Source organism: Aegilops tauschii, chromosome 5 (assembly GCF_002575655.3).
Source record: "Aegilops tauschii subsp. strangulata cultivar AL8/78 chromosome 5, Aet v6.0, whole genome shotgun sequence".
Taxonomy (NCBI): domain Eukaryota; kingdom Viridiplantae; phylum Streptophyta; class Magnoliopsida; order Poales; family Poaceae; genus Aegilops; species Aegilops tauschii.
In genome coordinates, this window is record NC_053039.3 from 448,802,362 (window position 1) to 448,818,445 (window position 16,084).

Below are 16,084 nucleotides of genomic sequence, written 5' to 3' on the forward strand. Positions count from 1 at the left end.
GGCGTGTGTGGCAGCTACGAATAGACCAAACACATGGCAAGGCTGTCCCGCCGGTTGAGGCTACAGTGGACTTTCTTACAGCTCCTACAAATCGATCAAAGCTTGCTGGACGTTTTACTACTGACGAGATACTGAAGGGGAAAATGCAAGTCGGGTCTGACCTGAAGGTTCCGGTGGCACAAAGGAGCCCCTCCAATGCTCCTTCGCCAGCGCCTAAATCGGGGTCGGCTGCCCTGTCCGTTGATGGTTCCTTCAAGGAATCAGATGGGTCAGCGGCTGTCAGCATGGTGCTCAGGGATAGTGAGGGTAGAATCATATTTGCAGCTTAGCGGGTGATTTTTCACTGTAATGATGCATTGGAGGCGGAAATTCATGCAATTATGCAAGGGATGGCCTTGGCTATCCAACACACGTCACGTCCAGTGGTGGTTCAGGTGAACTCTTCTGAGGGACTCTCAATCCTCTCAAGCAATGCCTTGACTCGATCGGCTTATGGACAGTTAGTTCTAGAAATTAAAGAGTTGATGTGTAATATGTAGTTTTTACCACAGAAGATTCATCGTACTCAGAATAGAGTTGTAGATCTGTTGGCCAGTTATAGCCGCTCCGAGTGCGCCACGGTTGTGTGGGTGAACTTGGTTCCACTTTGTACTGAGATTTGTGGCCTCTTGACTGTAACACTAGCTACAACTATGCAATAAAACTCCCTTTACCCTGCAAAAAACAATTCTAGCTAAATGCATCAGAATTCTAATTTGATTTCGTTGAACCAAGATAATCGGCCCAGCCATAAAAGCGGTGAGCAGCTGTCATGAAAACCCATAAGGAAGATGACCTCTCCTCGCCGTCCAAGAGATGTACCAGCTCCGTGTCATTGTATAACCGGACTAGGCGATGCACATTAGAGACATTAACATCATCGACCTATCATGAGGAGTGTGGCCACTTGCGGCTGCACAACGCAGGACTGCTCGTCCAGATTCCTGTTGCCTCACATTCCCATTCAGTGCGGTCATGTAATGAACGTAATCCTCATCTATAGCATGGATAGTATTTCTCATGGAGTACAGGTATGACAAACAACCACAACCACACGCGTGAATATAGCTAGCTAGCTCGGCCAAAGAAAATACCTGCTGATAACATAAACGAGTAGATTTATAAAGGCACTCCTGAGACCAGCTGGTGTCTCGACATGTAGTTATGTGACAGTTATCTCCAAGCTAGGTGCATGAATGTGAGGTGCAGTATGTTCTAAGATCATCACAAAGGACAAAGCTTGTCCTTGGACCAACTACCTTATGTATGTAGCTAGCTTGATTCACCTGCCTTTTTTTATGTCGTTTATGTTACGCACTTCCATCTTTGATGCAGCTCGCCATGATGTATATATACTAGGGGTTGAGGCACGCCGATATATGCGCACCTCCTGAAGCGACTGTCCGCGGTGCTAGTTGGACAAGCGCCCATTCCAGTACCTATTCTCTAATTACTGGCAAACATGCACCATTTACTCATGCGCATGGCTGCTTTGTTCCCTGATTTCAGTCGTATGCATTATGCCGTGAGGGAGAAGCAAAAAATGTGTCTAGTATAACCAAGTTGGATGACAGACTAGATTCTTGTATCAAGAAGATGAGACTTTCATTAGACTCTTCTTCATGACTTCAAACCACTGAAAAAAATAGCGCGCTATAGCGTCGCTAATAGCACGCTATAGCGTATTGAGAATTGTCTCGCTAAATATATCGGTGTACAATGTCTCGCTAATAGCACGCTATAGCGTGATATAGCACGCTAATAGCATATTTTGAGGTCGGCGCTGTTTTGTTGTAGCGCGCTATTTTTTTCATTGCTTCAAACTATCGTCCATTTTTTCAAAATGGCAGGATTATTGCATTCATTAAGAAGAAAAGAGTTGCCCGGATACTTAGAAGAAACCGAGCGAAACCAGATTGCCCAGTTAATTAGAGAAAACCCGGTGACAAAATCATCACAACTGCTGAACGGCCCATATAATATACCCACTCACACCATTCCGAAGAGTGCCTCGCCGAGACAGCGCGCTGGCGTCATTGTTATCACTCCTACCCTAGAGGTGTCATCGACACCCCTAAACCCCGAGCAAAACAACTCTGACTTTGCCGTAGGTGATCCTTGACTCAACCCACACCGTAGAGGCCCAATGGAGCTATATGAAGATCCGCGCCATTCGAGTCCCTCTATGCAGCTATGATCGGGTCACTGTGTCAGCATTCAACTATCATCATATGCTGTTAGACTTGTGTTTATATCATCATGAATTTTTCCAATAACTAGTGTAGCTTGTTAAGATGGTTACATTCGACATGGTTGAAGCTGCAAGCTGGACCTAACTTCAGCGAAGAAAACAGCTATCAGCTTTCCTGAATCATTACATCAGACAGAAGAAATGATACACATTTGGTACCTCTTGCCAACAAGATATGTGTGCTTAATTTCTTATAAGGAGTATCGCCACTATCATTGTTTTAAATAGCGAGCTAAACCAAATAGCGGCGCTCCTCCAAATCAGCTATAGTGAGGCTATAGCCAGCTATTTCAGAACTTTTTCGCACAATTGTACATGAATCATATAGCCTTTCATTTAGTGGCACCTTGCTCAAAGCGCTATAGCAGGGCTATAGCCGGCTATTTAAATTTTGATATGTATACCCAAGGTTTTCTTTATTGGAGTTACAAAAGTTCACCATGTCGAGAAGTGCGAGGTAATCTTCATAAATTTCCTTGTCCAATCTGCAACTTGCTACAGTATATTCATATCATGAAATTAACAGAGCAGGGCTAAATCTAGCTCCTCTACAGCTGCATGCCTTTCTTCAGAGGCTAACAAACTACTGCTTGCTTGTTAAGCCCTACGCCCACCACACTGCCCTCGAAGCTGCACGGCCTCGCGATGGAGCTCATGAATGCCATCACGACTTCCGTGGAGGCATCTCTCCGGAGCAAGCGCAGGGCATACTCCATGACCGTGGCATCACAGGGCAGCATGATCCTCCCATCATAGCCACCTGCAAAGCCGAACTCCTCTTGGGACATTGCCAGGAGCTCGCAGAAGACCGCCGTGTCGAGGTATGCCAGCGGCACCTCAAACCGCACACTGTCGGCGGTGTACACCACACAGTGGCCCTTCATTGCAACCGACGGCGAAGTTGCACATCGCTCGTCATTGGCTGCTCCTTTGACCGCTGATGTGGTTTGGGTGAGCCTCTTCCTCCCGATGGACGCCATCCTCTGCCACTTCTTTGCCATCTGAGCAAGTCTCTTGGCACTGACCATGCTTCTTTTCCTCCTTGTATTTCTTTCTTGGCTAGGTGTAGTAACGCTGCTTTGGTCTCTGAATGAACTGATGTGGTGCTGGTGGTGGTGCTAATCTGATGGATTTATAGGGGTGAGGGAGGAAGAGAAGAGAACAATGCAGTTTAGGTGCAGCAGCTATCCTGACAGGTTGGCAAGGGACATGGCCATGGGCTCAGAACATGCAATGCTGAAGGAGTAGAATGTGATCTTGATTTGATTTGTCTGGGGCCATCGGTTTGCCACTTGTTGGACATAACTAGCGGTGTACAGTAGTTCTTTTTGGGTGTGCTTGGACACCATAGCGTGCTGCCATACTCATCTGTTTTAGTGACAAATATAAGAAGCACATGGAGACCGTCTGTAAATTTGTACCATTTCTATTTGTGATACAAATTAATCATTTGGGTGCTTGATGAACCATGTCTTACCAAATGAAATGTGATCTACTCCCTCCGTCTTACATTATGGAACAGAGGGAGTAGATTTAGTTTGTCTAGGGCTATCGGTTTGCCACTTGTTGGGCATAACTATTCGGTTCCTTAAAGGCACCTGCCTTTGGGTCACTGACATGTGGGCCAGCCATCTGTTGGGCCCACATGTCATAGACACAAAGGTAGGTGCCTTAAGGCACCGAAGCATCGTCCAGCGTGCTGCCATACTCGATCTGTTTTAATGTCAAATATAAGAAGCACATGGAGACCGTGTGTAAATTGGGTCCATTTCAGTTTGTGATACAAACTAATCATTTTGGGTGCTTGATTAATCATATCTTCACTAATGAAATACTCCATAGAGTTTGACACCTGGTTCATCAAGGAATATATTTTCATATGGCATATATTCGGTATCGTAAATGTTCATATTTTTCCTATAAACTTCATCAAATTTTACAAAGTTTGACTGTGACCAAATTTTATATGCACCGTAATTTGGCAAAGAGAGAGTATATACGTACTTGTTTGGTGTACTAATTAAACGCACGGCTGAAAAGTAGAGGCAAGGGACAGACAGAACATGCAATGCTAACTGCAAGTGTAAAGCCAAGATGACAATGTGGTCTTATCAGAGATCAAAAGAGTGTGTTGCCATGCTGGCCTGACCAGAATGCTAACTGCAAATGTAAAGCCAAGATAACAGCATGCTACATCAGTATGGCCTTGCCACACAGACAGAAGATGTAAATATGAAGCTATTAGATTGGAAATGGAAAAATAATTGTGATGAAATTTGCAAGCTTTGATCAGGCTAAGTGTTCACTGTTTGTTTCAGACTCAGTACGTAACACAGCTATATTTGTGTGTTAACAAACCGAGTCAAGGCATACAATTTAAAACTACAACTAATGTGCGCTAATATTTTAGAAACTATAAAACTAATGAGTCCTGCACATGTTTTCCTTGAAGAATGACACAGGAGCTTTGCCTATCATTCAACGGAAAAACAGAGGGTGTACATTCAAGTATGCATACCACATGAGTTTAACAAATCTTACCTGCCTAGAATTAGATGAAAGAAAACTTCCATTAACTGCTGAATAACTAATGGACACCTGCAGATTGAGCAACTCAGAACTAGTTACCAAACACTTGAATAATCCTAGATAAAAATCTCAGTTTTGTGAAGAATTAAGTAGTGAAATATACCTTTCAGAACAGAGTTTGTATTTCTTTCTTTCTGACTTAGAAGTCAAACTGGGGGGAAAGAGTGAAATGGAGACCACATGAGATGCTGGACGTGGATCGGATCACAAGCTGAAAAAACAGTGACATCTGTTGAGCAAATGGATTCAGGAAGACGAACGCATCTGACCGATCAACAACCAATCTGAGGCCGAAAGTTAAGAGGCGACCGATCATTGACACTGATGATATATAAACCCGATCCATCCATATCCAAATCACAGAATAGATCATGGCCTTGTCTTCACCAGCTTGCCAAACTGACAAATGATATGAGAGCAAACCAATGGTTTAATGCCACCGCTATTGGATCCAGCACGTTCCAAACATTTGGGCCCATCACAATCAAATCCAAATGAATCATACTACAACACTGCATGTGCTGATCCCATGGCCATGTCTCTTGCCATCTTTTGTAATGACAACTACACTTCACCATCACCATGTCCTTCCTCTCGGAAATAAATTCAGTGGACGGCTATGCTCAACACCATCAGCTCATACACCACCAACTAAGCATTACAGCATCCATAGCTCACTTCTCTGGTGTTCAGCTGAAAAACAAGACCCGGAAACAACCATGATCAGCGCCAAGCGACTTGCTCAATTGGCAAAGAAGTGGCAGAGGATGGCAGCATTTAAGAGGAAGAGGCTGACAACAACAGCCAAAGAAAATGAGAAGTGCAGCATCTCTGTAGCAGTCAAAGGGCCACTGTGTCATGTACACAGCCAATGGGAGGCGCTTTGAGGTAGCATTGGTGTACCTCAGCACGACGATCTTCAGCGAGCTCCTGAGGATGTCCCAGGAGGCGTTTGGCTTCGCAAGCGATGACAAGATCACACTGCGTTGTGATGCCGGAGTGATGGAGTATGTCATGTGCTTGCTCAGGCGAAATGCCTCTGTCGAAGTCGAGAACGCACTGCTGATCTCCATGGTGACATCTTGTCACTACACTGGTTGCGCAATTCCAACTGTTGGAGCCAGCAAGCAAATTGGTTGTTTGTAGCTCCTGAAGAACATGCATGCAGAGCCTGTTCTTGTTCTCTGTTTTCTGTAGTTTACCTGGATAGCGTAGATAGTTAGATATAAGCAACGGAGAAGGAAAATTGCTGTGTAATGCACTATAATCTTGCAAGCAATCAAGCAGCAACGCCAGTAGATGCAGTTGTTTTTCTTGTAGATATACATTGCATTCAGTGAATAAATAATTGATGCAACTGTTCATTCAGATGCCAATAATTCCATAGCCAGGTTATTAGGGGGGAAAGAATGATGAAATTTTGAGAGAAGCTATTAAAGGGCCATCGGGACTTTGAGATAAGAAATAAGCAAGTAGTACATAAATCACAAAAGAAAAGATAAATTAGTACTTACCAGTGTATGGAAGATTTTATTCTTAAAAAGGAAATCATCAACGTTTAAACGTTACTGAACAACTGGACACCCCTGAATCCAAACAACTTTGCATTAGGCAGTTGGCAGCCTGAAAATACTCAAGGACAATTACGCCACCTGGCATGTGTTTGTTACTCATAATCTTCAGCTTCATTTGAAACCATGGTTAGCAGGCTTGCTTGCAGGCTTGGAAGATCAAACACTTGTGAAACAAACACTCAAGACATTTGTTAATCAATGTCAATTTGTTCATGTCAGTGTGTGAACATTTGTATGTATCTTCATCAAACTAAAGGACATGCAAAATATATAGATGCATGGTGCATGAATTAAAATAGAAGCCATGTAATACAGCACGACAAAAGTAACATTCATATTATTACTAACAGAACTTGGTGCCAAACAAATTACGTTGTACAAAATTAGTTATAGCGAGCATGCACACAGGGCACACCTTGATAGCAACTATTACTACTACTCACGAGTTAAGACAGACTCGATCGCTGACAAGTAGCGTAATACATACATAAGTAGTTGTTCTTGGCTCGACAACAATGATGCAGCAAACTACGTAAGGAAGACAACTAAGGATACATCAACTACCCTCCTTCGTCTTTTCAGGCAATTGAGCTTTTACTCTGCTGGGCTGGTAGGTGGATGTTAAGTGGCAGCAGCGTCGGCCAGGTCAATGTGCTCTTGAACAAACTTCTCCAAGGTTTTCCTGTGGTCCTTGAAGGCCATGATGTTGTACTCCCTGATCGTCGTAGTGCCAGCCCCGAAGACAGTCTTCTCAAAGAGGTTGATGAAAAAGTCGAGCTGGTCATGCACGATGAGGCGCTGTGCAGCGAGGGCGACCTCCAGGCAGACCTCCGCAGGTGTGGCCACTGGCAGCTGCACGCCCATCAGGGCGCGGAAGAGATCATCTCCATAAAGGCTGGCGAGCTGGGCAGCGGGGGAGATGCCGCGGCGGCGGCCTTTAGGGCTGCGCGTGGCCTGGAGGCGCGCGCTGATGTGGTCCATCTTCCTGGTGAAGTTGCTGAATTTGACAAGGAAGTCATCCATCATCCTTCTGAGTGAATCCGCGTCATCGGAGAGACAATGCATCATGACGCCCAGCAGCACCCGCTGGAGGCGTTCCAGAGTGTCAGGGTGTGGGTGGGTGTCCCGAGCCGCCTTGAGAACACGATTGTGGTTTATACCAAGTGCCGCTATGTCTATGCCAAGGTAGGAGTACACATAGAGGGGTTAATAACCACACACAGTTCTCATTTAACAAACATAAATGTGCAGAAACAATATGTGATTCACAAGAAGATATAGTAAGAGGCCAAAAATTACAACTTCACAAAAGCTATTCAGGTTGCGAAAATTATGGTGGATATCCAGCTCCCAAAGATGGCCGCTGCTGTTTCAGATTGAAAAATAAATGAATAACAGGTTCCAAAAAGCATGAACCTTTACAGGATGAACTAGCACTAATTGAACCCTTGAAATATCCCAAAACTGGTGTATGAGCTAACTGCATACTAAAATCTGCACAAGAACAGAGCAAGCAAATCACATCTGGGCTTAGGGTTCAATGGGGATGGGGGACGGAGGGGATTTACCGCGTTCAGTGCCGGACATGGTGAAGCCGGCGTTAGGGCCCGTACTGCAGAAGAAGCGGGGAGGCGCATACATACTGGCGGTGAGGAAAATGCGGGCGCGGCGGGCGGCGGCCGGCGGGCGGAACTCCGGCGACGGGGCGGCGGACTGGAGACTGGAGACGGGGTTTGATTTGGGTGCGAATCTTGCCTTTTTTTCCTTTCTTTTGACGAGAGGTGGCCACGTGCCATTCACCCAGTCACGCACACCACACCAAAGAAACCAGAGGGGCTATGGTTTTTCTTTTTTAAATAACCACATATATTCTTTTTTAAATAACCACATATACATATATATATATATATATATGATTAAACAAACATATTACAAATAAAACACATGTGGTCATTACAAAGAGACATACATAGATGTCTTGCAATATTGCATCGAAGACTCTGCAAGAAGCAAAACTAAAATTCCACCATGACGGATTCTGGCGCCACGCCGAAACGTCGTCCATCATCGTTCTCCGCCACCACCGAGGCAACACTGAAGAAAGAAAGAAACCGCTTTCATACCCAGATCTAGAGGAGCACCTTCAGATACAATGATGCTTTTCGAGCCGATGAACCGGACCACCGCAAACGACGAGGCCGAGGCTTTTTGGCACGTCGGCTGGGGTTCTTTCCCGTGTCCGCTAGATCCTAAAGTCTTCAACTTCATCCAATGTAATCGAAGAAGAGGAAGGCCACTGCTTACCGCCATCCATGCACCCTACTGCAAGACACCAAACACAACTGAGACAGTCGACACCAACACCACCTGGGAGAGTGCCATGGGCCGACCATCAAACACAAATCTCACCGGATTTGAAGACCGGCAAGAAGACTGAGCCACCTGCTCCCTGGCGCCACCCATTAGAGCACCACCAAGATGGGGGAGAGCAGAAGCAGATTATTTCGATGAGGCGTCGTCCCCACCATTGATGCAGCACCTCTGAAAGCAAACTATGCCAATTCTATCTCCCTACTGGAGAGAAACTGCCAGGGTCCCCATCCGCTCCCACCGCCGGAGCGGCCGCCGGGGAGGATGAGGACCCACGGTGTTGCCATTGTCAAGAGAAGCAGGCAAGAAGCACCTCCCGATCACCGCTTTGAAGCTGTCCAGGAGCAGCAAACGAAGCGGTAACCAACAGCCGCGCACACTATGGTTGAATAGTTAGGAGAACAGTAGTATCACCACCCAATCAGATTTCAAGTCCTAGATTTGACACTGGTGCTCGCACTTTTTTGCATTTTTTCTCAGACTTTTCAGCGATGTACATTCACTAGGAGAAGACGCTCCTGTCGACTATGAAGGCGTCTATGGCGACTTTGTCAATGTCATGTGCTAGCTCGGTCTCTCGGAGGTGCTCATAGAGATAGGATGTGTGTGTATGTGTGTGCACGCGCGTCCATAGAGGTGGGTGTATGCGTGCATGTATGAGTGTTTGCGTCTGCATTGTGTTAAAAAAGCCATTGTTCCAGCCCAAACAACAAAGAGCACCCCACATAAAGAAATATACAGATAGATCCTTGAGAGTGTGGGAGGTCGTCCTCCATCGGGACCAAAGTGGCAGCCGGCAGAAGAGGAGACGAGATTCACCTGTTCAAAAGTTGTGGCACCATTGCGAGGAAGCTTTGCGAGCGGAAGAGAGCATCTATAGTGGATGACAGATCATGTATCATTGTGGCGCATCAATAAAGCCACCAAACTCACTTGTCTACAAGCACCAACCTTGTTCTAGTATTTTTTTTTGACACCCTATATATCGTAGCCCCTCTAAACAAAAAAGGAAAAACCTAGCCTCACAGATGGACAGTCCAGCGAGGAACACAAAGACTGTGCTTCTTGGCGCCTCTATTTGGAGGACCACCATCAAGGGAGGGAGCCGAGAAGGCCTTATGTGAAACGGCTTCACCACCTCCTTTTAGCACTGCTGTTAGAAAAATCCTAAACTATCTACAAGTCGGACACGAGGCACTCGGTTCCCTACCTCTTCGCCTCTGGAGCAACATTTGAAGGAAGCGAGGACTCATGGGATCGCCGCCGATGGTGGATGATGGGGACCTTGTCGCCTCCTCCATAAGCAGAGGAAATGGGTAGTTAGAGCATCTCCACTAGCCTCCCCAGGACGCCCCCCAGTACACCTTTTTAGGCTCGGTTTTAGGCTCGGACGGCACTTTTCGCCGAAAAACGGCCCAGCCACGCCCCCAACGCCCCCCAGGACGTCAAAATAGCGCCGGCAAACCCAGGCGAAACCCGGCGCGCTGGGGGTCTCTTGGGGGCGCCGGCGGAAGTTTCGGCGAATCGTGTCTCACCACATGTCCTTTTTCTTGGCCCACTTAATCATTCTCCTCACAAACTTTTGCTTGGGGTGGGGTATGACTGGGAAGATGCCCTCTTTATTTCGCCGGATTTCACCGGATGACCCCTAAGACACCAACTTTTTTGGTTCGGTGATGTTCTTGGGGTTGCCAACGGTTGGAGATGCTCTTAGGTTTACCTTCCTACCCCAACTTTCTTTCATGACGCTGATATATCTCCTTATTATAGGTAACAGAGAGGGCTTGCTCATTGGCATACGCCCCATGGGCTTAAGGTAGCTTGCTATTTTTATTTTTTTCTTTGATTTTCTTATTTTCATATTTTTAATTTTCTTATTTCGATGCTATTTCTCACTTTTATTTTTATTTCCTTTTAAAATTTTGTTTTGGGGCCCTTCACTCCACCTCAAAGAGCACCCAACGCATAGGGTTTTTCTCCTCCTGCCATGCAGCCACCGGCTTGCCTCGTCTCCAATGGTCTTAATTAGGTCCATGGAGGTGCGGTGGATCTCGATCCTTACTGGCGGGAGGGCTTCATTTTAGGTGTTTTTCTATAGTTTTGGTAAGGTACTTAGGAAGGCGAGGTTATAATGACTCCTTGAGAATCGAATAAGATTTTCCCCGCCTAGCCCCCGTCCATGTGATGTTTAGCACATCGTCGGAGGGCGTGTGAAGGTTTGTCTTTCACGTATCTCACATGATTCAATTGGCGTTTTGTCTTTGGTGGATCCTCATGGATTTAGTCTTTGTTCGTCTACATTCATGTGTCTATAAATGGGATCTTCCAATCTACTCTTCTCTTCATCAGCAACGGTTGTTGTTCTGGTGCGCTAATCCCGTGGGTTCTTAGCACAACGACTTCACGTCTGTCAACTACAACAAGGTTTGCCTAATATCGACGAGGGAGGGGCGATGACGGCGACAGGACTTTGGCTTGCTCCAGTGCTTGTAATCGTCGCTAGGTGATAGTGATACACAAACCTGGATGAAATTTTTCACTTCTCGTGTTCTTTGTACTAAGAAATATTTCTGGGTTTACTATATTTTGGTAACAAAAACCTTCTTAAATAGATGAACATTTTTTCTGGGTTCTACATCGTAAGTTTTTTTGTTAGCTATTATTATTTTGGTGTCCATAGTGGAATCTCTACAAAGACTTATATTTAGGAACGGAGGGAGTATATGAGAACTAGTCACCAAACACTTGAATGATACACCAATCTCAGTTTTGTGAAGAATCAAGTTATGAAATTAAATATACCTTTCAGAACAGAGTGTGTACTTCTTTCTTTCTGACCTAGAAGTCAAAATGGGGGGAAAAGGAGTGAATTGGAGACCACATGAGATGCTCGGCGTGGAGCAGACCACAAGCAGAATAAACAGCGACATTTGTTGAGCAAGTGGATTCAGCCAGATGAACGCATCTGACTGATCAACAACCCATGAACGAGTTCCTGATCATTAGTCCTACACGTTTTCCTTTCAGTCGGTTCAGAGCTTCAGATAGCAGCATGATCATTGACACTGATGATATCTCAACCTGATCCATCCACATCCAAATCACAGAACAGATCACCGCCTTGTCCCTCACCAGCATGCCAAACTGACAAATGATATGAGAGCAAACCAATGGTCTATGCTATGTTGGATCCAGCATGTTCCCCCATCACACAACACTGTATGTGCTGATCACTGGCCATGTCCCTTGCCATCTTTTGTAATTACAACTACACTTCAACGTCACGATGTCCTTCCGCTTGGCTATAAATTCAGCAAACGGATATGCTCAAAACCATCAGCTCATACAGCACCAACAGAGCATTACAGCATCCATACCTCACTTATTCAAATTTCTAGCTGAAAAACAAGACCCAGAAACAACCATGATCAGCGCCAAGCGACTTGCTCAATTGGCAAAGAAGTGGCAGAGGATGGCAGCAAGCGGAAGAGGCTGACAGCAACAGCCATAGAAGAAACAGAGTGCTGCATCTCTGTAGCGGTCAAGGGCCACTGTGTCATGTACACGGTTGATGAGAGCCGCGTCGAGGTACCATTGGTGTACCTCAGCACGACGATCTTCAGCAAGCCCCTGAAGATGTCCCAGGAGGAATTTGGCTTCGCTAGCGATGGCAAGATCACACTGCCTTGTGATGCCAGAGTGATGGAGTATATATATCATGTGCTTGCTCAGGAGAAATGCCTCTCCGGAGGTTGAGAATGCGTTGCTGAGCTCTGTGGTGGCATCTTGACAACACACTGGTTGCGCAATGCAAACCGTTGGAGCCAGCAAACAAATTTGCTATCTGTAGCTCCTGAAGAACATACATTCAGAGCCTGTTCTTGTCCTCTGTTTTCTGTAGTTCACCTGGATAGTGTAGATAGAAAGTTTAATGTAGGCAATAGGAGAGGGACAAAATTGTGTTTTACAATCTTGCAAGCAATCAAGCAGGAACACCAGCAGTCACTATTGTTCTTCTCTTACATATACATAGCATACATTGAATAAATAATGGATGTGTCTGTTCAAGCTAGATGCCAATAGTTGAGGGGGATTCCTCAAAAAACAAAAGCTAAGGGAAAATACACTAATTTTTATTACATCGATCATCTAAGCCAGGTTATTAGGAAAAGAAAGAATTAAGTGACATGACCAGGTGATACAATAGCCATTTTCAGGTGAGGATCCTCTGAGAAAAACTATCAAATGGCCATCGGGACTTCGGCATAAGAAATAAGCAAGTAGAACATAAATCACAAAATAAAACAGAAGATAGTAATAGCAGTATAAGAAAGGTCTCTTCTTAAACTAGAAATCATCAACATTTAAATATTACTGAACAAATGAACACACCTGAATCCATACAACTTTGCATAGCATAAAGCAGTCGGCAGCCTGAAAATACTTGAGGGCAATTATGACAGCACATACTTGGCATGTGTTTGTTATCTAAAACCATGGTTAGCAGGCTTGGAAGATTAAACAGTTATGGAACAAACACTTAAGACATTTGTTCATCAATGTTAATCTGTTCATGTCAGCGTGTGAACATTCGTTTGTACCATCATCAAAAAATAAAGGAGAGCATAAATATACAGATGCATGGTGCATGAAGTAAAATAGAAGGCAGGTAATGCAACACAACAAAAGAAACATATAGACTATTGATAACAGAACTTGATGCCAAACAAATTGCATTGTACAATATTAATTATAGCAGGCCAAGCACACAGGGCGCAGTTTGATAGCAACTATTACTAGTACTTCAGACAGACTCAACCGCTGACAAGTAGCATAATATATAAATAAAGTAATTGTTCTTGCTCTTTGGCTCGATAAAGACGATGCAGCAGACTACATACGGAAACCAACTAAGGATCCATCACGACCCTTCTTTGTCTTACTTGCAACTAGCTAGCTTAGTTATGGCAATCAAGCTTTTACTTCGCTGGGCCAGTGGGTGGCAAAGTACGTGAAGTGGCAGCGGCGTAGGAGAGTTTAATGTGCTCGTGAATGAACTTCACCAAAGTTTTCCTGTGGTCCATTAAGGCCATGAGGTTGTACTCGTTGACCGCCATAGTGTCGCCCTCCAAGATGACCTTCTCACTGAGTTCGATGAAAAGGTCGAGCTGGTCATGCATGATGAGGCTCTGCGCAGCGAGTGCGGCCTCCAGGAAGAACTCCGCAGGCGCAGCCTCAGGCAGTTGCAGGGTCATCAGTGTGCGAAAGAGATCATTTCCATGGAGGCCGGCGAGTTGGCCAGCTGGGGAGACGCCGCGGTGGCTGCCTTTAGGGTGGCACGTGGACCGGAGGCGAGCAGTGATGTTGTCAACCGTCCTTGTGAAGTTGTCAAGTTTGTCAACGTGGACAATTAAGTCGTCCAACGTCACTTTGAGCCAGTCGGTGAAGGTGGCGTCGGAGATGCAACGCGCCGCGGCGCCATCCAGCACCCGTCGGAGGCGTCCCAGAGCGCTGGGCTGCGCATGGGAGTCCGTGGCTACCTGGAGAAGGCGATCAGTGCTCGCGAAAATCGCCTCCATGTCAATGGCCTGCCACACTGATTTGAGCGAATCTTCTCAGTCAGTCTTGCTGTGAATGTAGGAGTAGATATAGAGGGGTTAACAATCACACACGGTTCTCCATTTAACAACCATCAATGCAAAAACAATGATTCACAGGAAAAAGCATGGCTATTTCAGGCATGAATTTACAGAAAGAGGCCAAAGTTACAACTTCACAGAAGCTGGTTCAGGTTGCGAAAATTATGGCGTCAAAAAGATGGCTAATAGCCAACTCCCAAAGCTGTTGGCTGCTTATTCAAGTTGGAAAATTGAATAAGTTCCACTATGAAGTATGAACTGGGCCAAAGACCATGATCCTTACAGGATGAACTAACATGAATTGAACCCCTAAAAATATCCCAAAACTGGGGTACATTGAGTTGATTGCATACTAGGAATACTATTATTTTTTTGCCTGAAAGTTGCACAAGAGCAGATCAAGCAAATCACACCTGGGCTTAGGATTCAGTGGGTTGGGGATGGGGTCGGAGAGGATGTCGGGCGGTTTGTGGCCGAGATCGTGCAGCCGCCGTTAGGGTGCGTGCTGCAGAAGAAGCGGTGAGGCGTCGGACGGGTGGCGAGCAAGGCGGATACATACCGGCGGTGAGGCAAATGCGGGCGCCGCGGGCGGCCTTCGGCGATGAGCGGAGGCGGCGGGCGGAACTCCGGTGACGGGGGTGGGCGGCGGCGGCGGACTGGAGGCTGGGGTTTGATTTAGGTGCGAATCTCGCCATTTGTTTTATTCTTTTTTATGAGAAGGTTGCCACGTGCCATCCACCTAAGCTGAACACACCAAAAGACACAAGAAGCACTCCTCCGGCAAAAAAACACACACACATACACAAAAGAAATATACTACTCCCCTCAAAAACAAATATTTCTTGTTCCTAAATATACGATGTTTTGGCGGTTCAAATTGAACTGCCAAAACGTCATATATTTAGGAATGAAGGTAATACATACAAAGCCCTAGGAGTGTGGGAGGTCATCGCCAATGGTGGACGGCAGGGTCCATGTTGCCTCCGCAGAAGCATATAAGGACGTTGGCAGCATATCTCGTGAATCCGAGCTTATTGTGTATCCATGTATCCCTGTGATCTCAGCCATTAACACTAAATCATGCGCCTCCCGTGCAGCAACAGAAACATTTACAATTAGCCGCCCGCTTTTGGACCTAACAACCATTTATTTTTGCAGCAAACCCCCCAAAAGTCTGTCCTCCACGATCCTCAACCGAGGTCCCCAAGTCGTTTCGTGCTGCCCCAAATCCTCTGATCCTCTGCTGCCAAATCCCGCACGCCGTCGCTCCAAAACGTAAATCCCAACCCAAGCCCTCGTGCGATAGCAACCTTGGGCTGGACGGCTCCCATGAAGTCCGTTTGCGACGGCAACCAAGAAGGGACGACAACGGCGACCAGCGACAACAACGGAGATCCGGCGGCCGTCTCAACGACGAAGCCATGGCGAATTGATGGTTCCGTGACGGTGATGACTTGTCTCAAATGCGGGCGCCAACACCCTCTGGATAGCCTCCTACAACCACGACAGTCCTGATGTTGTAGCATGACGTCTGTAGGAAGCTGTTTCTTGACTGTAGCAGATGTATTAGTGCGATGCTTAATGGCATGTCATGCTTAATTGCTTTGCTTATAGCCTGTAGC

General features: G+C 45.9%; 3 protein-coding genes across 4 annotated transcripts; all 3 read right to left on the minus strand.

Annotated features, from left to right (window-relative positions):
* Nucleotides 1–2,671: 2,671 nt before the first annotated feature.
* Nucleotides 2,672–5,740, minus strand: LOC109747130 (auxin-responsive protein SAUR36). Its single transcript, XM_040390770.3, has 2 exons — nucleotides 4,983–5,740; nucleotides 2,672–4,888 (listed from the first exon to the last, which is right to left on the minus strand). The coding sequence occupies exon 2, from the start codon at nucleotides 3,316–3,318 to the stop codon at nucleotides 2,866–2,868; it is 453 nt and encodes a 150-aa protein (XP_040246704.1). The 5' UTR covers nucleotides 3,319–4,888; nucleotides 4,983–5,740; the 3' UTR covers nucleotides 2,672–2,865.
* A 1,035-nt stretch (nucleotides 5,741–6,775) lies between these two features.
* On the minus strand, nucleotides 6,776–8,241 carry LOC109747132 (uncharacterized). Its single transcript, XM_020306221.3, has 2 exons — nucleotides 8,022–8,241; nucleotides 6,776–7,628 (listed from the first exon to the last, which is right to left on the minus strand). Exons 1-2 carry the CDS (start codon nucleotides 8,092–8,094, stop codon nucleotides 7,075–7,077), a joined length of 627 nt encoding a protein of 208 aa, XP_020161810.1. The 5' UTR covers nucleotides 8,095–8,241; the 3' UTR covers nucleotides 6,776–7,074.
* Nucleotides 8,242–11,588: 3,347 nt separating this feature from the next.
* On the minus strand, nucleotides 11,589–15,827 carry LOC120965268 (uncharacterized). Of its 2 annotated transcripts, none has more exons than XR_012183029.1 (3): nucleotides 15,022–15,450; nucleotides 13,216–14,451; nucleotides 11,589–12,729 (listed from the first exon to the last, which is right to left on the minus strand). XR_012183029.1 is itself a non-coding variant. In XM_073498098.1 (3 exons), exons 1-2 carry the CDS (start codon nucleotides 15,155–15,157, stop codon nucleotides 13,803–13,805), a joined length of 753 nt encoding a protein of 250 aa, XP_073354199.1. In that variant the 5' UTR covers nucleotides 15,158–15,827; the 3' UTR covers nucleotides 11,589–12,729; nucleotides 13,216–13,802. The 2 variants fall into 2 exon arrangements, 1 of the variants encoding a protein (XP_073354199.1); XM_073498098.1 differs by having other exon boundaries at nucleotides 13,216–14,419; nucleotides 15,022–15,827.
* Between the last annotated feature and the right edge of the window lie 257 nt (nucleotides 15,828–16,084).